This window comes from Phyllobates terribilis, unplaced genomic scaffold (genome assembly GCF_046119375.1).
Source record: "Phyllobates terribilis strain yellow unplaced genomic scaffold, ASM4611937v1 Scaffold_1__5_contigs__length_1240528914, whole genome shotgun sequence".
Lineage (NCBI taxonomy): Eukaryota > Metazoa > Chordata > Amphibia > Anura > Dendrobatidae > Phyllobates > Phyllobates terribilis.
Genome location: NW_027362761.1, coordinates 1,045,179,264 through 1,045,205,720, shown reverse-complemented (window position 1 = coordinate 1,045,205,720; position 26,457 = coordinate 1,045,179,264). Strand labels below are relative to the sequence as shown.

The 26,457-nt window shown below is 46.8% G+C and overlaps 1 protein-coding gene across 32 annotated transcripts in view; it reads left to right on the top strand.

Moving 5' to 3' along the window:
• Positions 1–26,457, top strand: part of SORBS2 (sorbin and SH3 domain containing 2) — a 417,459-nt gene that overhangs the window by 249,447 nt on the left and 141,555 nt on the right. For 23 of the 32 annotated variants that reach the window (XM_073645333.1, XM_073645328.1, XM_073645327.1 and 20 more), the window contains one exon: positions 4,813–5,346. The exons of the other annotated variants lie outside the window; for them this stretch is intronic. In XM_073645333.1, coding sequence (XP_073501434.1) covers positions 4,813–5,346 — 534 coding nt within the window. The remainder of the gene's footprint in view (positions 1–4,812; positions 5,347–26,457) is intronic. 32 annotated transcript variants of the gene reach the window in all.

Sequence of the window (26,457 nt, the reverse complement as noted above, 5' to 3'; positions counted from 1 at the left end):
GAGCCCTCGTTGATTGGAGCGGAGGTCGATCGTGCGCACTGCCTCTCCATTCATTCTAATAGGAGCGCCGAAGATCAGTTGAGCGCTGCGCTCAGCAATCTCTGAAAATCAAAGGAGCGGTAGTGCACATGATCGACCTCTGATCCGTTCAGCCAGGGATTTTCAAAACCCCAGTTCTCAGAATGGTGAGGGTAATGGGGGTCAGACCCTCAGCAATCAGAGTGTGATCCCGGTCCCGTGGATAGGGGAAAACGTTTAAACCTGAGATCACCCCTTTAACTTTTGGAAAAACAAATCCTATCATGTATGGTCGGCCAGTAATACCAGCCTAGTGCAGTAAACGAGATATACTGTATACACTTACAAGGATACAGCGTGCGGGCCATATGTAGAACAGTACATGTGATCAGGCTACAGTATTACTATATAATTATGTGTATATACTATTTCTGCTTTCTACACTTTTACACTCTATTTGTAGGAATTTTTTTTCTATGGTCCCCCCACGTTTTTCTTTCTCATATGTTTGACCTATATACTGTGCGCTGCCACTGGGCTCTCTTTCTACGTATGAACGGCTGCATTTATTATGGTAGCCTATGTCTACGAGGCACTAGTAGACGCCATCGCAATTATTGGTGTTCATGTTACACTTGGCAGCCATTGTGTTCTTCTGTTTTATTGTTTGTCTGCTAGTGATCTCGATAATAAGATATATTAATAAAGGTTTTTTTTATTGGGTTTTAGTGTAACATACACAGCCTGCACAATGTTTCTTTGCATGTGTACTATTATTTATAGGCACAGTTATGTTAGAAGTAGGGCTTGTTCACACATTGAAAAAGGGCCATATCTCTGGATCCGTATGCAGGATTTTAAAAAGAAAACAAAGATGGAGCAGCGACCAAGACAAAACTGACCAAGACCTGGCCACATTTGACTCGGTCGCAGGTCATCTTTAAATACGTTTTTTATGTTAAATGTATTTTTTTATATATATATATTTGGCAATTATTTGTTCCCCATAACACCTTTTTTGTTAAAACTAAAAATTAGGTGGCTTTTGTAAACTTTAACTTTCTGTTCTTTCAGGATATTTAATATTAGCCATAATGAACAGACTCTTGAAGCATTTAAAGGGGTTGTTTGGTCAAAACCGATAAGTCTGCAGTCACTCTGTGTGACATACCCCCTGGCAAGTGAGCATGGCCTCGCTCTCCATACACTTCTATTGAGCGAGGCTGCACCCCCTCTAGTGACGTGGGCGGCCAGTGGGCATGTCCGACTAGAGGGCGCGGCCTCTCTCAATACAAGTGTATGGAGCGAGGAGGTGCACACTGCCGAGGAGTATGTATAACTCATACATACCGTCCGGTCCCGGGATCTGAAACTGGTGAATCCCCGCAGTGCGCGTGTGTGTGCTGGAGGAGGATTCATAAATCTGCAGTCACACAGAGTTAACCCCTTTTTAATAAGCGTATCCAAGTGTCATAGTGAAGGCAGCGGGGGGGGGGATGGTCAGCTGTGACATCGCCTATCAGCTGTGTATAGAGGTGTTACCTTTCATTGTCATCCTGCCTCTGATGATAAGGAAACTGCTGTAAACTCTTCCTGAAAGGACAGGAAATACGAGTCTAACATAGCTCCAGTGGCCAGTGTGAAAATTGCAAGATTACTAATTTTGCTTTTTAATAAAGCTCCTGATTTAAAAAAAAAAAATTTGCCAAAATGTATTAAAAAATACATGCAAAACAAAAACTTAAAGTAAACAATAGGTCACTTACTGACGATACATTCCCTTTAAATCTCCCTGTCACTGATCAAAACTAACTTCATAGATGGATAACATTGGGAGAAAAAACTCTGTAGAATACACTGATAATAGAAAACCGCAGGGTGGCACCACAGATGCTGAATAACTGCACTTCTGCAACTAAACCATGGGTGGGTGTAATTTTGCTATGGAAAAAAACCTGTATTATTTTCCATCCAGTTTATGTACTATGTATGACATGCTATTAAACTGCCTATTATCATGTTTGTGCCAAAGCAATAATTGTAATTGATTGTACAAATAGGAATAATTGTGGCATAGAAGAGCGCAGGTTATAAATCAGGAGCGCAGTTTTCCAGGTCAAGGGGCTTGGTACTTGGAATAAAACTGCAGCCAGCTTGTTTCCATCATAGCCGTCTCAGCATCCCGACCTCACTATTAAAATTGACTGCCATGTTTGTATGTGCACTTAAGGCCACGGCCCCACTATCAGTATTTGGTCAGTATTCAGTCAGTATTTTTTCTCAGGAGTGGGAGGCAAAACCAGGTGAGGAACAATCAGAGAAAAGGTATAATAGAAACAAGTCACCAATTCTGCATTTATCACCCACTCCTGGTTATGGCTCCCACTCCTGAGAACAAATACTGACCGAATACTGATAGTGGGGCCGTGGCCTTAAATGTATTGCAGTGGATACATGATTAGTAATGTTTGTATAGATATCCACATAGCTGCTATTCAATGTCACCGCATTCCTATTTGAAATCAATAGACAAAGAATAACAAAAAATGCAACTGAATGTGTTAATATTTGTATAATCAGCTCGAAATGTGATGTAAAATGAAGCCCTGGTGATATCACAGGGGCATATGCCACCATGAACCCTATCTATACGGTGAATCAGATTATAAGAAGTGGAGTTATACTGCACTTAACACATGACCTCAGGCTAGTAAGCATCTTGTAAGAATCGCCATCTGTTCACCTGTCTGTCTAATGTATGAGATCTCAGACAGCTCGATCACATGAAATACCTGCTGACAACTGGTCCAAATAAGCAAAAATATTCCAATATCCATGTCACAATGATGACCTTCCAAACAATGCTCTGTAAAGGGCATGGTCTCCTTCACTGCATGTTAGTGACTGACAAATTCTATATTATAGAACTTGTATTTTCTTACACCGCCATGCAAATGAAATCCCCCATAAAATACTTTGATAGTGGAAATTCTTCAGTCTTTACTGCTGTCAACATAAAATACGTCAGTCATGACCATGTCTAGCACTGAATGTTCTTTTTTATTTTCTATCAGTCATTGAAAACTGGTAAGTCAACCTTTTTTAATGAACAACTATCACAATAGTATATAATATACAGCACATACACCACATTATGCTTAAAGAGAATCTGTCAGCAGTTTTTTTTTTTGCTATGTAATCTGAACGAAGCATGATGTAGGGGCAGAGACCCTGATTCCAGCGCTGTATCGCTTACTGGACTGCTTGGCGTAGTTTGGATAGAATCCATGTTTTCTCTGCTGTAGATGCAGCAGTGTTCAGAATGCTGAGCCGTTTATCACCCCACCCCCGCACCCTTGATTGGCAGCTTCCTGTTGTACATTGTCGTCAAGCTGCCAATCAGTGGTGGGGGCGGGTTACACAGATTAGTCTGACTGTCTTGCACATGATATTTATTCCTCTAGTGATCCCATGGTGATAAAACACTGGTTGTATTGAAACTACACCACATAGCTTAATAAGTGACACATCTCTGGAATCAGGGTGTCTGCCCCTACATCATGCTGCTCTCAGATTAACTAGCAAAAACTTGCTGACATATGCCCTTTAAAAATGCAAATATTAAAATCATGAAATATTTTAAGTTATTTGATACTTTTCAGAATGCACAAACAAATTTTAGGGAAACATTGTAGATAATTGACAAAAGTAGCACAGGCAGAGGTACAGTGTGGATCACCTTCTATGTCACTGTTCATACATACATTTACATATTGCCACTATTCAAGTCATTTAAGATTTACATATTGATGTAGACTTTATTTAACCCATACAAAGTGTCCATAATAACACTGGACCGGATTTATCAGTACTGTAATATTATGTATCCATTAACAACATTCCAGCATATGAGCAAATTTTGCCTGGGTGATTAAGTGTTAAAACATACTTCCCTTTTTCACACCGCTTCATGTACATGCATGCTTTTATTTTAAGCCAAAAATGGTGCTGGTTTCAAACAAATTTGGTGCATTTTATGTTTCTCAGCTACATCCGTTTTTCAAGACCGTTGTCAAAGCTATAGATATGTTAAAAAGAAAAAAGTGGACCATTTTGACCAATTTCAGAGTCATCCTGGGAACGGTTTCGCTTTAAAGGGAATCTGTCAGCAGGTTTTTTTATATGTAATCTGGAAGCAGAATAAGACCCTGATTCCACAGATGTATCACTTAGTTTACAGAGTGCCACAGTTATGATAGAATCACTGTTTTCTCTGCTGCAGATCTAGCAGAGCTCTGAATGCTGAGCGCTGTATAACCCCGCACACTCCACTGATTGGCAACTTTCTGTGTACTTTGTATAGTGGCACAGAACTGCTAATCAGTGCGGGGTCATGGTGAGACTAGGAGGCACAAGGACTGTTGTCTTGTAGTGATTAACTACTGCTGATAAAACACTGATTGTATTGAAACTGTAAAATACAGCCTAGTGACACATCACTGGAATCAGGCTTTCTGCTTCTACATTATGTTGTCTCAGATTACATAGCAGGAACCTGCTGAGAGTTTTCCTTTAAATTTTAGCTAGCCAATAGAAGAATACATTTACACATAAATGTGTATTACTTCCATGTGTTTATTTTGCCCTGGTCTTTACAGTGATTAGACACTTGGTTAAATCTAGTGTTCGATACATGAACTAAATAGTTGTTTTCTACTGAACATGCTAATATATGCTTCTCCTTTTGTTTCTTTCTTTGTTCTCCTCTGTTCTGTTGTTCCATATACATAACAGGGACCCCCACCTCCCCCCAGAAAAGGCAGCTATCAAAGGTCATCAACTAATTACCTACAGGGTGATATAAGTGGGCACCCAGTAAGCCCGCTAACTCCACAGTCCAATAAGGATAGCATCCTTTATTCCGCCATATCTAGCTCAAGCATGCGACAGACCACCACTAATCCACAGGTCTCATTTTCTAATGATGTGAACAGTAACCTGCTGGAGCGTAAGCAGGACTCAAAGGAACGTAGAGTTTCCACTTTAAAACTAATTCTGAAAGAGTACTCTTCGGGGAACTCTCCATATAACACTCTTCCCAGAAAAGCCCATTCTTCTCCCCAACTAGACTACTCTCCCAACCTCTTGGCCCATAACTCTGTTCCTGAAAGACACACCGCCTCCCTGTCTGTTGCGATAGCTTCAAAGCAGGACACCAGGGGAGAAGAAAATCCAGGATATCATGGACCTCCTGCAGCCATGGGTTTGGACACTTTCAAGGCCCCTTCTAGTATTTCTGGACAAAAGATTGCTGCAGAAAGACAAGTGGTATACTGATAGCTTCAAGTGTCTTGTCTAACAAGGAATGCAGTGCTGTGATCTAGTGCTTTCATCTAACCTAATAGTTCTTTACGAATGGAACCTAGAATTAGTGAATTGATCAAGTAGCATGTGTCGGCATGTTGTAATTACAGGGGTCTGTGTATCAATGCCCAGGTCTCAGCTTCACAGTACTCTCATACATCTATAGATCTTATATCAGAGAGAACAGTAATGATATCAAGATTTGTCAAAGCTTTATCTACTAAATCACTGTCCTGCTGTTCGCATTGATGCAACGATCCCTACATTTGTTACTGTTTGTATTGTCCTAATGCTAACATACTGTGAAATACCCTATGGGATGTTTAATTGTATTTGTACCGCAGATGCTTTTGAGATCACAAGTTTCTGTCATTTCTTTTTATGATTTTATGACCCATAGGATTTCTTCCTTCCAGTGATGCATCAGACTTATTGCTCACTATGTGGGGAAGGCCCGCCGTCATCCTGGACGCGACCAAATAATATTCTAAGCTGTATGACCCCTGATATACAAAAGGGATTTACATCGGAGACACAACTCTGCCCCATTTGGGACAGCAATGGGTTAGATTGTATATTTCAGTTATGAAAGATGATATTGAGTGTTCAAAATATTAACCGGTTTTAAAGTTTTTACAGCAAAATGGTTATAAAAACCCATGGAAAAATGTTTGTTTTTCATATATACTGTATTTCATTTGAAAATTAAGATTTTAATCAATATCTCACTAAATACAAGACCTAGCGTAGATCAGATGTGTTATTGATTTGTTTTTGATGCATTTTGATCTTGATGTTTAAGAACTGCTATAGAAGTACTGAGAGTTGGCATGCTGCATTTTTTAAAAAACAGAGAAAAAAAATGCATCATGCGAATGAAATTTTAGAAATCTCATTCATTTTTCTATTACTGTAAAATGCTGCATTTTTCACACAAAAAATGCCCATTATAATAATACATTATGTATGAACAAGCCTTTGTTGTCAATTGGATGTGTCACTTCATTGTCTGACAATAAAGGACACCCTAAGGACAAGAGGAATTGGGGAATTGTAACACCAAGGCGAGAGTCAGACGACTGTATAAACAATCAGTCCCATTCTCATCCAGAAAACTGGGGCGATTTTTTTTCTCACTTGTCATCCGTATACAATCCGTTTTTTTACTCAACAGCTATCAATCGTTTACAGGACCAATTACAGTTTCCCATGTTACAGAATTTGGAATGTGTCTGTAAAAATCATATACAGTTGTGCTCAAAAGTTTACATACCCCGGCAGAATTTTTGCTTTCTTGGCCTGGTTTCAGAGAATATGGATGATAACCAAAAGCTTTTTCTCCACTCATGGTTATTGATTGGATGAAGCCATTTATTGTCAAACTACTGTGTTTTCTCTTTTTAAATCTTAATGACAACCAAAAACATCCAAATGACCCTGATCAAAAGTTCACATACCCCAGTTCTTAATACCGTGTATAGCCCCTCTAACATCAATGACAACTTGAAGTCTTATGTGGTAGTTGTGGATGAGGTTCTTTAAAGGGGTTGTCCACTACTATTTAAAATATGCCAAAGCGTTTTTATGATGAAAAACAGCTTTTTTGTAATTACCTCCCTCTGCCTTTTCTGCCTGTGAGCGGCACTATCGTTGGCCACTCAGACATCACGTGACCTTTGGCTGCACCCGGCTCTGACATCCGCTGACGTCACAAGTCCAGGCTGCAGCTGGGGGTCTCTCTCTTCCGCGTTCCACGGTGGCTGCTGGGTTTTGGGCGGGGTTATCCCCGTGCGTCATACCCAGCATCCACCGCGCGCTCTCCCTCTCTCCATTCATTGGGAAAGCGTGCGGTGGATGCTGGGTGTGATGCGGTGGGGTAACCCCACCCACAACCCAGCAGCCACCGCGGGGACCACAGCGCTGAGTCACGCCTCAATAGACAGGACGTCAGCGGGGGGGTGACGTGCTGCCTGTGAGCGGCCAGTGATAGTGCCGCTCACAGGCAGAAAAGGCAGAGGCAGATAATTATAAAAAAGTTGCTTTTCATCGTAAAAACGCTTTGGCATATTTTAAATACTAGTGTACAACCCCTTTAATTTCTCAGATGGTAAAGCTGCCCATTCTTCTTGGCAAAAAGCCTCCAGTTTCTGTAAATTCCTGGGCTGTCTAGCATGAACTGCGCGCTTGAGATCTCCCCAGAGTGGAGATGGCTACTCCAGAACCTTCACTTTGTTCTGCTGTAGCCAATGACAGGTCAACTTGGCCTTGTGTTTTGGATCGTTGTCATGTTGGAACGTCCAAGTACGTCCCATGCGCAGCTTCCGGGCTGATGAGTGCAAATTTGCCTCCAGTATTTGCTGATAACGTGCTGCATTCATCTTTCCTTCAACTTTTACCAAGTTTCCTGTGCCTTTGTAGCTCACACATCCCCAAAACATCAGCGATCCACCTCCATGCTTTACTGTAGGAATGGTGTTCCTTTCATCATAGGCCTTGTTGACCTCTCTCCAAATGTAAAGTTTATGGTTGTGGCCAAAAAGTTCAATTTTGGTCTCCTCACTCCAAATTAACTTGTTCCAGAAGTTTTGAGGCTTGTCTCTGTGCTGTTTGGCATATTGTACACGAGATACTTTGTGGCATTTGCACAGTAATGGCTTTCTTCTGGCGCCTCGACCATGCAGCCCATTTTTCATCAGAGTCCTAAATTTCAGCTGATGTTATTTGTGGGTTTTTCTTTGCATCCCGAACAATTTTCCTCGCAGTTGTGGCTGAAATTTTTGTTGGTCTACCTGACCGTGGTTTGGTTTTTACAGAGCCCCTGATTTTCCATTTGTTAATCACAGTTTGAATGCTGCTGACTGGCATTATCAATGCCTTGGATATTTTTGTGTATCCCTTTCCTGTGTTATACAGTTCAACTACCTTTTCCCGTAGATCTTTTGACAATTCTTTGGCTTTCCCCATGACTCACAATCCAGAAATGTCAGTGGCTGGATAAAAGATGCAGGAGTCTGTCTCTATCCCAGAAACTCACTCAGCTTTTATGCACACGCACCGATTACAAGCAAACAGGTCACAAGTGAGGCTGTTACCTTTAGTAGGCATTCAAACCCATTTGTGTCAAATTCTTTGCATGTTATCAGGCCAAAATCACCAGGGCATGCAGAAAAGGCAGAGGGAGGTAATTACAAAAAAGCTGCTTTTCATCATAAAAACGCTTTGGCATATGTTAAATAGTACTGGACAACCCCTTTAAAGAACCTCATCCACAACTACCACAAAAGACTTCAAGCTGTCATTGATGTTAGAGGGGGCAATACACGGTATTAAGAACTGGGATATGTGAACTTTTGATCAGGGTCATTTGGATGTTTTTGGTTGTCATTAAGATTTAAAAAGAGAAAACACAGTAGTTTGACAATAAATGGCTTCACCCAACCAATAACCATGAGTGGAGAAAAAGGTTTGCCGGGGTATGGAAACTTTTGACCACAACTGTATATATTTCCAGGAGGAGTTCTAATAAAATATGATCATGTATTGTCAATTCACAGGAATACAAAAATTTACTAAAGCAGACATGTCAGAAATGATGACTGATTATCTTTATTTCAATAGTTCTCAAAAAATCTCTGCATTTAAGTTTTACTTCTTACATACAAGTGAAGTCTAATAGATTATCCGTACCGCTGGCAGTATAATTACAGCATTAATAGGAAATGACTTGATGCTTTATAGTAAATTAGGTTGCTACATTAATAACAGGAGACATATAATTACATATATCCGAAGGCCAGCTACTTCTTTCCCTGTAATGTTGTTGGTAGAAACGCATGCTCACCATTTTGCCAGGTTAATGTGTATAATTATTTTAAGACCTGTCACTTTAAGGGCTCTGTCTTTGATCTGGGGCGGTGATGGTGTTCCCTGGAGAATTACTATCATCACTTTCAGTCCAGCACAAATAATTTCCTAAACTATCTACCCTGCTATTAACCTACTACCCTTTACCATTGCCGTGGAATGAGAAAATAATTGTGGATGAATTTTATTTTTTATATTCTGTTTTCTGATAGTTTTGTAAACTGTTTTTCTGAGGGCTCGTGCAGACGACCGTAGTTTCAGTCCTAGTGTGATCCGTCAAAATATGGGACCGTACTCAGACCAATTTTAATTAATGTGGATGTGCACATGCCAGATTTTTCCCCTTGGATCGAGTGATCCAAGGTAAAAGTTCACAGTACAACCCCTGGCAAAAATTATGGAATCACCGGGCTCGGAGGATGTCCATTCAGTTGTTTAATGTTGTTGAAAAAAAGCCGATCATAGACATGGCACAAAACTAAAGTAATTTCAAATGGCAACTTTAGGGCTTAAAGAAACACTAAAAGAAATCAAGAAAAAAATTGTTGTACTCAGTAAGGGTAATTTTTTTCAGAACAAGCAGAGGGAAAAAATTATGGAATCACTCTGTAAATTTTCATTTCCAAAACTAACACCTGCATTAAATTAGATCTGCTCATTAGTCTGCTCAAATTAGCAGATCTAATTTGATCTGCTCATTAGTCTGTATCTAAAAAGGAGTGATCACACCTTGCACCAAGTGGTCTGACATGAATCATGGCTCCAACACGAGAGATGTCAATTGAAACAAAGGAGAGGATTATCAAACTCTTAAAAGAAGGTAAATCATCAAGCAATGTTGCAAAAGATGTTGGTTGTTCACAGTCAGCTGTGTCTAAAATCTGGACCAAATACAAACAACCTGGGAAGGTTGTTAAAGGCAAACATACTGGTAGACCAAGGAAGACGTCAAAGCATCAAGACCAGAAACTTAAAGCAATAGGTCTCCAAAACAGGAAATGCACAACAAAACAAATGAGGAACGAATGGGAGGAAACTGGAGTCAATGTCTGTGACCGAACTGTAAGAAACCGCCTAAAGGAAATGGGATTTACATACAGAAAAGCTATACATAAGCCATCATTAACACCTAAACAGAAAAAAACAAGGTTACAATGGGCTAAGGAAAAGCATTAGTGGACTGTGGATGACTGGATGAAAGTCATATTCAGTGATGAATCGCGAATCTGCATTGGGCAAGGTGATGATGCTGGAACTTTTGTTTGGTGCCGTTCAATGAGATTTATAAAGATGACTTCATGAAGAGAACATGCAAATTTCCACAGTCATTAATGATATGGGGCTGCATGTCAGGTAAAGGCACTGGGTAGATGGCTGTCATTACATCTTCAATAAATGCCCAAGTTTACATTGATATTTTGGACAGTTTTCTTATCCCATCAATTGAAAGTATGTTTGGGGATGATGACATCATTTTTCAAGATGATAATGCATCCTGCCATAGAGCAAAAACTGTGAAAACATTCCTTGAAAGAAGACACATAAGGTCAATGTCATGGCCTGCAAATAGTCCGGATCTCAATCCAATTGAAAATCTTTGGTGGAAGTTGAAGAAAATGGTCCATGACAAGGCTCCAACCTGCAAAGCTGATCTGGCAACAGCAATCAGAGAAAGTTGGAGCTAGATTGATGAAGAGTACTCTTTGTCACTCATTAAGTCCATGCCTCAGAGACTGCAAGCTGTTATTAAAGCCAGAGGTGGTGCAACAAAATACTAGTGATGTATTGGAGTGTTCTTTTGTGTGTTTGTTTTTCATGATTCCATAATTTTTCCCTCAGAATTGAGTGATTCCATAATTTTTTTCCTCTGCTTGGTCTGAAAAAAATTACCCTTACTGAGTACCACATTATTTTTCTTGATTTCATTTAGTGTTTCTTAAAGCCCTAAAGTTGCCATTTGAAATTACTTTAATGTTGTTGAAAAAAAGCAGATCACAGACATGGCACAAAACTAAACAACTGAATGAACATCCTCCGAGCCCGGTGATTCCATAATTTTTGCCAGGGGTTGTATGTACAATTTGCCTCCAATAAGCGGATTACACTCAGCCATTCAAGTCTATGGGTCTGTGAAAAAAATCAGGAAAAAAAATCCAATATTGAGGCTATGTGCACTCATTCAGTATTTGGTCAGTATTTTACATCAGTATTTGTAAGCTAAAACCAGGAGTGGGTGATAAATACAGAAGTGGTGATGAGTTTCTATTAGACACTTCCTCTGATTGTTCCACTCCTGGTTGTGGTTTACAATTACTGATGTAAAATACTGACCAAATATTGTATGTGTTAACATGGCCTCTCTCTGATGAGAGAAAACAGTTGCGTAACCCCGGCCTAAGGGCAGAGACAGACTGCCGTATAACTTGTGCGAGGATCGCATCGCACTGAATGGACTGGCCGTCACCTCTCCTGACCTGAACATGACAGCACAATGTATTTCTATGCAGCTGTCAAGCTCCGGTCAAGAGAGGTGCCGGGCCATTACGGGGTTTACGCTGTGAACCTCGCAGGAGAAATGTAGCTGTCTGTCTCTGCCCTTATGGTGAGATTACAATGTATAGTCATTATGCATTTGAAATATTAGATTTAGTTATTGTGGTATCATGGAAGATAAGGGTAAAATGCACGATAGGTGTAGATTAGAATAATCCACAATAAAGGAACACTCCGCCATATAGTTTGTAGAATATTGTTTGGGAAATATTCTAAACTCCAGAATGAGAGTCATGGTAATATTCTGGGGCCCACTTCTTGCTTTGCTGGATTTCCAGCCTGTGAATTCTAAGCATTTTTGGACTACACAGATGTGGGGTGTGAACTGGAGCATGGAAAGTCAAATATATCTGATTACAGATTAGTCCTCGGATTCTCAGGTTTGCTTTGTGATTACAAAGCTGAAATGCCGAGTAAGCTTTACCTAATATGGTGGACCTTCATGCAGAACTACAGTATTCGCTGTGATAAGAGGAAAATGATATTTGTCTGCAGTATTTAATGTGTCTATGAAGGAATATCAGAGCTGTTTGCTAGTGATGTTTTTCAATGTGTTCTTTTAAGGAATCCAGTTTAGGTTTGTACTAACAGAGCTTGGTCTGCATGTAAAGCAAAACAGATGCATTTTTCCACAGCGAGAGCAATTTATACATATTTTTGCCTCTGAAAGTAGCATTTATTTTATATCATCTACCTCCTTAGCCATTGTTATTATGGGCATAGTACATGTATTAAAGTACTTACCGATCAACGTCTTTTCCCATTCCCAGTGCCGTTCCGATCTTCTTGTGACCACAGTTCTGTCTGGCCGGCTCTCCCCAGCATCTTCGGTGTGGCTCAGGAGTTGCTTTCTCACAGGGAGTCTATGAGAGCCTTTATACCAGTCTCATACACTTGTATGGAAAAAGTGACTTAGGATAGGTTCCCACGATGAGTTCTTGGTGAGTTTTTGAACCTGGAGTTTTTTGATAAAGTACAAGTAACCTATCTTACTTAATGGATGTAGAAATGGTGCAGAAAATCTGCAACATCAAAGCCTCACCAAAAACCTAATCGTGAGGACCACATGGAAGACGCAGTGTTAGTCGTCAAATCTGTGGTGTGCTCAGAAGAGGATTGGGGTAACCCTGGGATCACAGGGAAGGTAGAGATCATTAAAGTATCAATCCACCATTTTTTTTTCATTGTGCTTCTAATCTAAGGTCCCTTATGCGAGACTTATACTTACCCACTGTCATCTCCTCCTTTTATTGGTGCTGCTCTGGTCCCGCTTCACCATTTTGTTTCCACAACTTCTGACAGACCAGAAATCAGAGGTAACGATCACACGCGCTCAATGTAATAGCCAGAACCAGGCTCTCATAGACTTGCACTGAAAAGTGACCTACAGCTTGTCCAACAAACACTGGAGCGATCAAGTGGGTGACAAACTGCTGGAGACCAATGGGAGCAGCAGCTACAGAAGAGGAAGATGGCTGCCAGTAAATGACGCGCCCCCTGGGGGCCGGGGGGTACTCAGTAGCCGTGTCGGTCTTTTTCGGGGTAGTCACGGTGGCAGTGACCTGGTCCGTGGCCCTGGGCGGTCAAATAAAGATAAAGAAAAGGGGAATAAAGTTTTTGGGAATAATGTTCGTGACGCCACCTGTGGTATGCGGCTATATGGGGCCGCCGCTGCGGTGCTGATCCACTGGAGCTGATGGTGACGCAGCAGAGTTGTCAGCTCTCCACAGGCAGAGCTAAGCTCCAGGGCAGTATATGATGAATTGTGGAGGTAGATGTTGCTGGTGCTGTGTAGTGCAGGGCTGGTGATGGCGCAGCAATTATTCAAGGACACAGTGGGGTGCAGTCTTCAGGTTTTACTCACAGTTGTTCAGTTCTCCAGGTTACAGTTTCCGGTTTGTAACCACCCACATCATCCTGTGTCCTCCGGGGAAGTGATCCAGCAAACTCTCAGGTATCTCAGGAGCACTTGGACGGGACCCCGTTCTGTGTACCTCTCCAGGTTGTCACCTGGTCTCCAGGTCACCCTCCTGCCCTGCGCCTCACACTCAGTGTCCCAAGCCAGTGGCCGCGGGCCTTGTCGGGCGACGTCCTCTTGGTCCCCTTGGTCCTCTACGGCCACCTTATTGGCAATTAAGTGTGGAGTATGGCTACAGCACCTGAAGTGCTGCAGCCTCCGGTTTGCTAGCTGAGACCTAAAGTACTCCACTAGGCTGGGGCTGGTCCCCTACTGCGGCCTGATCCCTCCACGTCAGCGTGAATTCGGGCGCACGGGTGGCATCCGCACTCACCGTGCCCCTGGGATCCCCTCTGTCTCTCTGGAGCCCTCCTCACTGCTCCCGTCTTCTTTCCTCTCTTTCCTTCTCCTGAGCAGAGCTCCTCCTGAGCTCCCAGCTCCCAACTCCTTCTGCACTCCTGCTCCAGTGTTTGGAGCAGGAGACTGGACCGAACTGCTCCCCTTGATCCCCTGAGCAAAACTGACCTCCAGGGAACAGGAGACTGGCCTCTCCACTCCCTCTAGAACTTTCTACCTTCCTTTTTATACTCCTGCTCTCTCTGCGCTCCACTGATCTACTTCCTCCACCCACCTCCTCTACCTAGTTCCACCCTCCAGCTAGGGACCAGGGACTGTGCTCTTCCTTAGGAGCAATCTCGCCCTTCCCTACTGAAGTGGAGTGTGTTGGATGTGGGTGTGTGGGTCCCAGGTAGTACTCTCTCCTTACCGGAGAGTGGGGTATCACACCTCTGGATGAGATGCAGTACCTCTGTGGCAACTGGACCCGCAGGAGCGCCACAGAAGTATAAGGAACTTAGATTAGAAGCACCACTCCAGCGCTGCAATAAAAAAAACGCTGGAGTGGTGCTTCAATTATTTCACTAAGTGCACTCTACATATAATAACAATGGCTAAGGGGAGAGCTAATGAATAAAGCACCAGAGTGCCACTTGATGCAAGCAGTTAGTTTTCTTGCATATACAGTAAGGCCATGTCCACACTATCAGTATTTGATCAGTATTTTACCTCAGTATTTGTAGCCAAAACCAGGAGTGGGTGATAAATACAGAAGTGGTGACGTGTTTCTATTATACTTTTCCTCTGATTGTTCCACTCCTGGTTTTAGCTTACAAATACTGAGGTCAAATACTGATAGTGTGACCGTAGCCTAAGGCTGTGTGCACACGATGCGTTTTTAATGCGTTTTTGCAGCTGCGGAAACGCATTAAAAATGCATTAAAGACGCATGGTAGAAGGGCAGCAATGTTCCCCAATGATAATCCGCATGTGCTGTGCACATGCTGCGGATTATCATTGCGGAAAATAACGCAGCACTACCAATTATTTTGCGGAAGTGCTGCGTCTTCGCCGCCATTGACTTACATTAGACCGCATGGATTTGTAGCGCCCCGAGGTTTCGGCCGCTACAGGGGTATTGCACCTCAACCAGAGGTGTGGTATTCCACTCCCGGGTAAGGATGGAGTATGGACCAGGGCTCAGTTAGCTGCATGCATCACACACACCCCTTTTCCGGGGTGACAGCTCAACGGTGCTCCCATTTATACAGTAATGCAGACACGACAGACCATGTCCCTGGCTGGAGTGGGGAGGGAGGAGGAAAGCCCAGTGATGTAGGAGCAGGAGGGGATGGTTTCTGAGCATAGGTAGGAGCTCATTGGGTGCTGGTCACCTGAGCTCACACTCAGAGGGGAGGTATAAAAGGTGGGCACCATCTTAGGACAGTAGTCAGTCGAGTGAAGTACAGTGAGAGGAGAAGACAGGGAGCGGAGGCTCTGTAGGAGCTCTGCTCAAAGGCAGGCCTAGGGTGAAGGCCGGAGCCTGGGAGGAGATGGAGAAGTAGGCCTGGAGAAGAGGCCAAGGGAAGGAGGAGAAGAAGGAACAGGAAAGGAGGAGGAGTGACAGAGAAACAGAAGGACTCAGAAACAAGAAGGCAGAAGGGACCCTAAGGACCCAGGAAATTACGGGTGACGGGTCAGGCAAGAAAAGGGTACCGGATCCCAAGTTGGTGGAGGCAAATAATCCTCAGCCAAGAACCGGAGGTCGTGATCATCACTTGGTGCGACCCCCTGCTAAACCTTGCTAGGAAGGCACCATATAGGATAGCGGGAAACGGGGCCCACGTTTACCCGCATAGATCCGCGGCAGCTGGACAAAAGCTTGGTCACTGGTGGGGCACAAGCCAGAGGAAGGATAGAAGGGAGTCCTGTGCCATACTCCAGAATTGCCTGGGGGTTGACCGAGTCCCTCACCTGGTGGACGCAGCACGGCTTGGTTTGTCACTACCTGTACAGAAGTGGCTTGGAGTATACGAACTGTGAGTAAAAGACCCTGGACTGCAACACGTTGTCTTTGTGATTCTTACTTTGCCAGCACTAACGGTACTGGGACTCCCTGCACCATCACCCCCTCCATCTACTACATTGCCCTGGGGCTACACTCTTCCCGTGGGGAGTTATACTAACTCAGCTGCACTCACCATCAGCCTCAGGGGACTGCCTTACAGCGGCGGTTCATGATAGCCGCAATCCATGGGTGGCGTAGTCAGACATTACCTAAAACATATAAAAGACTGCCACTGGTCTGACCACCCTGAGCCACGGGACCGGGTCACCACTACTACTCCCAGCATTGTCCTGAAGCCCAGTCCCGAGTACCCCGCGGCCCAGGGGGCGAGTCAGATTACGCATCACTGTATATGTAGATGCATAATCCAAGCGTTCTAATGTGCAGATGGTACCCGGGTGTAGATGAGAGGAGACTCTCCTCCACACCCAGGTACCATTAAAAAATCTGTAAAAAAAAGAATAAAATAAAAAATAAATGTATACTTACCTTCTGTCGGCCCGCGCAGTGAGTTGAAGGACCTGCACTGACATCAGAGTCATGTGACGGGTCACGTGACGCTGACGTCGGCAGGTCTTTCAATTCACTGTTGCCGGCAAGGGAGAACCGAGTGAGCAGGACACCGGGGGCCATCGGAGGGTAAGTATACATTTATTTTTTTATTTTTACCACTCTCTCGGGTCACACTATATAAATCCATGCTGTTTGCATGGATTTATATAGTGTGACCTAGTTGTCACAAGCACTTTCCAAGTGATGCTAATCGCTTGGAAAGCGCTTGTCTATCCGCATGCGGAAATGTCAGTGGGTAACCGCTCCATTTCCGCATGTCCCTGGCAGGAAAACGCATGTACAATCCGCATGTACAATCTGCATGTACAATCCGCATGTGTTTTTTTCTGCCAGGGAGATGCAGAAACGCTCAGGAAAAAATCCTGAGCATTTCTGCATCGTGGGCACATAGCCTAACAGTAATATACTGTAGGTATTGGGTGTTTTATATCCCAGTGCATATTTGCTCTCCAGGAAGAAAGAAAACTCTCCAGTGCCATCTATTGGGTTATGTGCACATGATATTTTTTCAGGCAAATTTCACCAGCAAACTGCCGGAAAAAGCTCTTAAAAAACGCTGCAAACGATGAACACAGCAATGTAAAAATGACTTGCTTTTGCACATGTTCAGTCTTTAAACAGCTGCAGGCTTTGAAAGCTGGGAAGCGATTAAAAGAAGTAGCATGTTCCAAGTTTGGAAGCCGCACACTATTCTAGGCTTATACTCCAAAATAAAGACTCCGGAAGTGAAAGTGTTGCAAGATTGATGGAAAAAACACCAAAGAAAGACCCTCCAAGAAAAACACCATCTTGTGCACAAACCTTTACGTAGCTATTGTATCCTATAGATCAATTTCAACCCCTTTGGATATTAGTCATGTGGCAAGGCTTGATAAAGGATCGAACACTGATTTATAGGGTAGCTGCTTGCAATGAGAAGAAGAGTAAGGCCACGGCCCCACTATCAGTATTCGGTCAGTATTTTTTCTCAGGAGTGGGGAGATAAAACCAGAAGTGGATGATAAATGCAGAATTGGTGACTTGTTTCTATTATACCTTTTCTCTGATTGTTCCTCACCTGGTTTTGGGTCCCACTCCTGAGAAAAAATACTGACTGAATACTGACCAAATACTGATAGTGGGGCCGTGGCCTAAGACCGTTTTCCTCTCTATTTGGGGATAGTTAAAGGGAACCTGTCTTATTAAAAAAATGCTAATAACCTGCAGATATGGATGAGAGAAAATATAGTGATGTGACCCTAGCCTAATGCTGAACCAGCTGTCAGTCAGTGCTGGGGTGCGGTTACAGCCACCGTCCACTATGCACTGAAGCTGTGCCAGCGCCTCCTCTATGACTGAAAGTCCAAGGCTGCTGGGAGGAATGAAGTTAATTTCCTCCTGGCAGCGGGGCTCTCAGTGCAGGTGCCGGGCAGCTTCAGAACGCTATTGACCTCCAGAGTTACCCCATATTTGCAGTTTATTAGTGTTTTTTTTATATGACAGGTTTCATTTGCATATTTTTTCGAGATAGACTGACCTATCAGACCCCCTACTCCAGCTTGTGGTCTCCACAAAAACAAACAGAATATTCCTAAATATCATGTGTTTTGTATGTGACGCGCCCCTGGGCCTGCTGTGTCGCGCAGCGTCTCGCGCACGGGGGCTTACCCGGAACCGGATCAGATGAGGGTTGTAGTCTCCGAGTGGCGGGGACCCGGTCCGTGCCCAGGGAGTCAAACTCAGTGTACGGCAGTCTTGATAGGTGTTATTTGAGTGTCGACTACGCCACCCGTTGATTTGCAGCTATGGAGCTGCCGCTGCAGGGCAGACCGCTGAGGCCGGTGTAGAATTGTGCAGCGTGATAGTATAACCCCCAACGGGAGGGGTATGGCCTCAGGGCAGCCGACGTGGAAGATGGGGGTAGCAGGAACCACTCAGAGACGGTGCGGTGTAATTCAGGGTCTTTACTGGTAACAACGATAGACCCTCCCGGAATACTTGCTAGCGAACGGGGCCTGGTCAGTCCTTGAGCAGATGGGATCTCCCCTGGCCAGGCGGAGTTGTAGGCCTCCCAAACTGACTGTACTCTTCTGGCTACCTTGCTAGAAGCGGATATAAGTAGCCCACGTCCCTGAGTGTGCCGTGTGGTGCTCACCCGTATGGCCGGTGACTCGGGGCCTTCTAATGGCTTCCGCTCCACGATGGCGGTGCTGGTCCCACGCGTGTGACCTTCCCTTCGGGTTTCTGGGCCTGAGGACCTGAAATCCCCTGCCGGTCGGCTTCTGCTGCTGGGTAAGAGTTAGTCCCCACAGCCTCGGACGCCGGGTCCGGTAAGAAATCTTCTCAGTCAGGGCGAGCTCTGCAGCTGCCAGCCCCTGACTTGTAGTAGTATTGCTCCCACTGAGCTTCTGCTGTTTCTTCCTATGCTGCTTCTCTGTCTCTACTCTCCTTGACTGACTAACCCTGATTCAGCCCCGGGTTTATATAGGGGAAGTTCTTCCCCTCCCAAGACTGGGCAGGAGGTGTGGCATGCACAGGATCCCTGACCAAAGGACCTCCCACCTGCTCTCAGACATAACATTACATTACTGTGGGAAACCAGACCCCTGGGGTGCCACATTCCCCCCTAGTGAAATTTAGTACTCCGGGACTAAACATATCTTAGAAAAACATAACAAGATATAACAACAATAATAGTACAATAAGAAGAAACACATAAAGGTGGTCACGGCATGTCCGTAACCGGGTGTAGTCTTTGAAGAAAAGCAAGGTGTCCATTTCACCAAAACAGGGAGACGTAACCAGGTAGGGGTTTGTCCTGCCCCGAGTCCTTAACAGTCTTTAGTCCGTCCTGGGTTACGCTCCAACTATGTACAAAGGATTCCCGGTAAATCCACCAAGGACTCCTACAAATAACTAGAAACACAAAATTATACACAAGCAACAATACACAGGTAAACATAAATAAAACAATTTATACACTTCAAATCCTCCAACGTGCGGGTAACTGGCCTCTAGTGGCCCTAGTGGACCTACGGAGCTGACTGTCTAGCCCTGAACTACAGGGTGTAGGAGCTGTCAAGGGTAAACTGGGCAGCTGTCTACCGGCTCTTTGGCTCACTAGGGATATGGCAGGCTCACTGCAAGCAGAGGGTTGATCCTCCTGGTCTGCGGGTGTGGGGTCTTCTGCCTCCTGGACCGGCTGTTCTTCCAGCTCTACCTGTTGCTCCGTAGGTGCTTGGGATGCTGGTTGGAGGAAGGTGAGTACGGGTACCACAACTGCACCATTGACTTGAGTCCAAGACCGAGGGAAGTCCCCGAGCACAGTACTAACCATATCTTCCCTTTCCTCTACGGGTCGATGGTCTTCTGGTTCCTCTTCAAGGTTCCTCAGTTGTTCGGGACACTTCTTCAGGTGGTCCCGGGATACAATGGCTGTGGTTTCCCCTCCGTCTTTACTGATGGTACAAACCTTCGGGTTCTCGTGGCTTGAGGGCAGTACGGTGTACGGGTCCTTCTCCCACTGGTCGTCCAACTTGTGGAGCCGTCTCTTCCTCTTCAAGACCTGCTCTCCGGGTACCAGGGGAACAGCGGGAGCATACTGGTTGTAAGTTTTCTCTTGTCTTTCCCTAGCCTGACAGAGACTTCGCTCCACGCTCTCCTGTACTCTCCGGTACTGCTGCTACCTCTCTGTGTCCCAGTCTGCTTCTGGTGAAGTGTCCTCGGGTGTCAGGACTCCCATTTCCAGGTCAACAGGTAACTTACCAGGTCTTGCCCTCATTAGGTAAGCCGGGGTACAGTTGGTGGAACCTACCGGGATGTGGTTGTATAGGTCCACCAGATCGGGCAGCTTCTCAGGCCACAGACTGCGTTCTTCCAGGGGCAACGTTTTCAGAAGATCCATTACCACCTGGTTCATTTTCTCACAAAGTCCATTAGTTTGCGGATGATAGGGTGTCGTCCTTATCTTCCGGCAGCCATACAGAGTGCAGAATTCTTGGAAGACCTCCGCTTCAAAGGCAGGTCCCTGGTCTGTCAACACTTGGTCCGGGTACCCGTGTGGACGGCAGAAATGCTGCTGTCCGAGCTGTTAAGTCCTTGACGGGGACGACAACCAAGAACCGGGAGTAGTGATCCACGATGGTTAGTGCGTAGACGTAGCCACTTCTGCTTGGGGTCAGTTTTACATGATCCAAGGCTACCAGTTCCAACGGCTGCCGGGTGACGATGGACTGCAGGGGAGTCTTCTGGCTGGCACGGTCCTTCCTTCTTAGGTTGCACGGGCCACAGTCTCTGCACCACTTCTCAATGGTTCCCCTCATGCCTACCCAGTGGAATCGCTCGCGCAGCAGGAACTCCAGCTTCTTCCACCCGAAGTGTCCAGCTCCGTCGTGGTATGCCTCCATCACCATGGCTGCGTCTCTTCGTGGCACCACTACTTGCCAGAGTAGTTCATGCGTCCGGGAGTTAACCATTCTGCGGCACAACTTCCCCTTGTAAAGGAACAGTCGACTCCTCTCTGCCCATAGTTGTTTGGCTTCCTCTGGAGCGTCTGGTTCAAGGCAAGCCTCCGGGCGAGTCAGCATCTCCTTCACCAGTCGGACGGCAGGGTCGCTGTCTTGCGTTTCCGCCCAGTTGTAGTGAGGTAAGGGGTTCAACGTAGCAGCCTGCTTACTCCTTACCCGGTGGGAATACTGGATAGTCCCATGACGGTGGAACGCAGGGAGTTCAACTTCTTCCAGTCCCTCCGGATCTTCTCCTTCGTCCGGCAGGTTGGGCATCCTGGACAGGGCGTCCGCGTTGGTATTGGAGCGTCCGGCCCGGTATTTGATTGTGAACTCGTAGTTGGACAGACGGGCCATCCACCTCTGCTCCAGGGCACCGAGTCTTGCCGTGTCCAGGTGTGTCAACGGGTTGTTATCCGTGTACACGGTGAACCGGGAAGAAGCGAGGTAATGCTTAAAGCGCTCGGTGACTGCCCATACTACGGCCAGGAACTCTAGCTTAAATGAGCTGTAATTCTCGGGGTTCCTTTCGGTGGGTCGCAGCTTTCGGCTGGCATAGGCGATTACTCGTTCCTTCCCCTGCTGGATCTGGGACAGTACGGCTCCTAGCCCGATGTTACTGGCGTCGGTGTAGAGGATAAAGGGCTGGCTATAATCCGGGTACGCCAGGATTTCGTCCCCCGTGAGGGCCATCTTCAGCTGGCGGAAGGACTCTTCTTCCAGCTCCTCCCATTTGAAGGGCGGCTTCTGGTTCTTGGCCTTCCGGGACTGGCCTATCAGGAGGTCCTGCATAGGAGCTGCCTTTTTGGTGAAACCGGGAATAAACCTTCGGTAGTAGCCTACCAACCCGAGGAACTGCCGCACTTCTTTTACGCTGGAGGGGCTTGGCCATTCCTTAATTGCGGTGATCTTATCAGGGTCGGGAGCCACTCCGTCAGCGCTCACCACGTGTCCCAGGTACTGCACCTTTGGTTTCAGGAGGTGACACTTGGAGGGTTTCACCTTTAGGCCGTAACTCGCCAGAGCTTCGAACACTTCCGCCAGGTGTTTCAGGTGGTCCTCATACGTCTTGGAATATACGATGACATCGTCCAGGTACAACAGGACCGTCTCGAAGTGGCCCAGACAACACTCCATTAGTCGTTGGAAGGTTCCTGGTGCGTTGCAGAGTCCGAACGGCATGCAGGTGAACTCGCTAAGTCCCATCGGGGTGGTGAATGCGGTCTTCTCCCGGTCCGCCTCTGCTACAGGAACCTGCCAGTACCCGCTAGTGAGATCCAAGGTAGAGAAGAAGTTAGCAGATCTTAAAGCGGCCAATCACTCCTCTATCCTTGGTAAGGGGTACGCATCCTTGTGTGTGATACGGTTGATTTTCCGGTAATCTACACACATCCTCATGGTGTTGTCTTTTTTTCTGACTAAGACTAGTGGAGCTGCCCAGGGGCTACAGCTATCCCTGATCACCCCAGCCTCCTTCATGTCTCTAAGCATCCCCTTGGCGTGTTGGTAGTGGGCAGGGGGTACGGGTCGATACCTCTCTTTTATAGGAGGATGGTCTCCCGTGGGGATGTGGTGTTCTACCCCCTTGACTCGCCCGAAGTCTAACGGGTGTTTACTGAACACTCTCTCGTACTCTTGAACCACCCGATAGACTCCTTGTTTCTGGTGTGCGGGAGTGGAGTCAGTACCCAGATGTAGTTGCTGACACCAGTCCTCCATGTTTTTCTTAGAGCCGTTACCTTCCTCCGGGTGAGATGGAGGCAAGGGTTCCACAGATTGTATAGAATTTTGGTTAATGGTATATAATTTGGCTAGCGTGGCATACCGGGGCAGGTACACTTCCCTCTCCCCGATATTTATTATGCGAACGGGCACCCTCCCATGGCGTACATCAACCACCCCCCGTGCTGTCAAAATGGTGGGCCTACTGTCCGAGTAAACTGGTTCTACCATTGCCTGGTAATCCCTACCTCTCAGACCAATAGCTGCCCGGCACCAAATCATCATTTCACTTTTTGGGGGCATGGCAATAGGAAAAGGGTCACACATTCTTACGCTACCAATCTCACCGCCGGAGAGTTCCACCTGTTGCCGTCGCATCAGTGCCCGGATCTCTTTCTGGAGCACCCGCTGCTCGCCGGAGCTGGCGTTCTTGGCAACCTGCTGTAAAAGGAAAATCACCTCTGCAAGACAATTTTCAATTACATTAGTTCCTAGAGTTATTTTTGGGTGACTCTCATGTTTGTCAATATCTACAATGATCAGTCCCTGTGCTGCCAGTTCGACTCTACCGATTTTGATGGTCACCTCTTTAAATCCGATCTGTGGCACGGGCTGGCCATTGCTGGCGATGATACTCAAGTCGTCGTCAGGGTAGCGGGTAATATCCGAGTCATTCCAGTACTGCTTGAAGAGCACGTACGGGATGGTGGTGACCTGTGACCCGGTGTCCAGTAGGGCACTCATGGGAATGCCATCCAGTACCACAGGCAAGACTGAACGTCCTCCCACATATCTGTCGCGCCAGTTCGATGGGCCTGGTGATCTTTTTCCTGGGGGTTGGCCCTCTACCCCAGGATGTGCCCGTTTAAAGAACAGTACCTTGCCATATGTCCGGGTTGATTGCAGAGGCGGCAGATGGGTCGTCCGTCTTCGCTGTATCGGTCACTGGGTCTTCCTCTGGCCGGTGGGGTCCTCCTTGGTCGACGCCACGGGATGTCCTCCGGTCCGGATGCCAGCTGGATCTTCCCTGGGGTGGAAACCTGTAAAGACTGCACAGTTCGGGTTAGCGCAGCAACGCTCTTAGCTAGCTCTTGGACCTGATGGTGTAGGTCTGGAGCCGGGTCATTGTCCAAAGCCTGCGCATCAGCTCCTACAGGCCCTGCCGACAAGGGCGCCGCCTCCTGGTGGTAAGTGATAGCTGGGCGCCTGTGGGTCACAACGCCACCCGGTGCCGGTTCTCGGAGCACCCGGATGGCTCTGTCCTTGAACTGTGCAAAGCCCAGATGGGGATCCTGTAAGGCCATCGCCCGCAACTGGGTTCGGTGGGCATTACAATATAGTCCCTCTATAAATTGTTCGGTCAACAGCCTGTCCTCGTTTCCCACTCCATCAGGGTCGGTCTGCTTAATGGCCCTCAGGGCCTCTTGTAGGTTTAGTGCATAGTCCCTTATACTCTCATGCGCTCGCTGCTTGCACCCGTAGAATCTAAGCTTAATCTCGGCTGAGGTGCGGGTATCAAAGGTATCCTTCAGCCGGGTTAGTATCCCTGCGACAGTCTTCCTCCCAGGTGGCCAGGATTTTACTTCCCTTTTGGCTGCCCCGGTTAGTTGGGCCACCAGGATGCTCACTTTTTGCTCTTCTGTGAGGGGGTACACCTGGAAGAGGCTATCCAGCTTTTCTCTAAAGTCATGCAGGGTATGTGACTCCCCTGAGTACTGGGGTAGCCAAGCTGCTCCCGGGATATAGGGCATGGTGAAGGGCATAACTGCAGCAGCGGTGGCGCTGGCGGGGGTTGAGGCAGTGAAGCTCTCCTCCGCATCCGACATCTTCCTCCCCCCTAGTGGACCGTGGCCTACCTTGCGATGATCCTGTTCCGTAGGCCGCGGCTCCGCAGTAGATCGTCAGGGTTGAGGACCTTCCGTCGCGCTCCGGTGACGTCGGCGTCTGCTGGGCTCCTTCCAGGACCTTACACAACGTCCGGATGTGAGGCGGGGCTTCAGTTCTCGCGCGCTTTCGGAGTCCACGCCCCTCTTCTTCCCGCGCGGCGTCCTCAAGATGGCGTCCAATGGCGGGAAAACTCCACGGATGGCGGGAAGAAGGCCGAAGATGGCGCCGGATGGCGGGAAAACTTCGCGGATGGCGGGAAGAAGGCAGAAGATGGCGCCGGATGGCGGGAAACCTCACCACTGGTAAGTTTGAACAGTCTTTGCTTTTCAGGCACGCAGTACCCGGTGGTTGCGGGCACGAAATCCTGCCGACTACGCCAAAGTTGACGCGCCCCTGGGCCTGCTGTGTCGCGCAGCGTCTCGCGCACGGGGGCTTACCCGGAACCGGATCAGATGAGGGTTGTAGTCTCCGAGTGGCGGGGACCCGGTCCGTGCCCAGGGAGTCAAACTCAGTGTGCGGCAGTCTTGATAGGTGTTATTTGAGTGTCGACTACGCCACCCGTTGATTTGCAGCTATGGAGCTGCCGCTGCAGGGCAGACCGCTGAGGCCGGTGTAGAATTGTGCAGCGTGATAGTATAACCCCCAACGGGAGGGGTATGGCCTCAGGGCAGCCGACGTGGAAGATGGGGGTAGCAGGAACCACTCAGAGACGGTGCGGTGTAATTCAGGGTCTTTACTGGTAACAACGATAGACCCTCCCGGAATACTTGCTAGCGAACGGGGCCTGGTCAGTCCTTGAGCAGATGGGATCTCCCCTGGCCAGGCGGAGTTGTAGGCCTCCCAAACTGACTGTACTCTTCTGGCTACCTTGCTAGAAGCGGATATAAGTAGCCCACGTCCCTGAGTGTGCCGTGTGGTGCTCACCCGTATGGCCGGTGACTCGGGGCCTTCTAATGGCTTCCGCTCCACGATGGCGGTGCTGGTCCCACGCGTGTGACCTTGCCTTCGGGTTTCTGGGCCTGAGGACCTGAAATCCCCTGCCGGTCGGCTTCTGCTGCTGGGTAAGAGTTAGTCCCCACAGCCTCGGACGCCGGGTCCGGTAAGAAAGCTTCTCAGTCAGGGCGAGCTCTGCAGCTGCCAGCCCCTGACTCGTAGTAGTATTGCTCCCACTGAGCTTCTGCTGTTTCTTCCTATGACTGTTTCTCGTCTCTACTCTCCTTGACTCCTCACCCTGCCTCAGCCCCGGGTTTATATAGGGGAAGTTCTTCCCCTCCCAAGACTGGGCAGGAGGTGTGGCATGCACAGGATCCCTGACCAAAGGACCTCCCACCTGCTCTCAGACATAACATTACATTACTGTGGGAAACCAGACCCCTGGGGTGCCACATATGCACTATGTACAATGAGAGATTTAAACTTTTGACAATTCCTTGCTAATAAACTGCGTGAAACAAGCAGTTTATTTGTGGGCAGCATGAGGACAGTTCAGAGATTAGTTATCACTGCTGCCCTGCACAGTCGCGCACTTTGAAGCTCGTGGGTCATAATGCGAAATCTTCAGCTGGCCCACAACTGTAATGAGTGTTTAATTAGTTTTAGATTTCAGATGTGTCATATGGATCCTGCGGGCC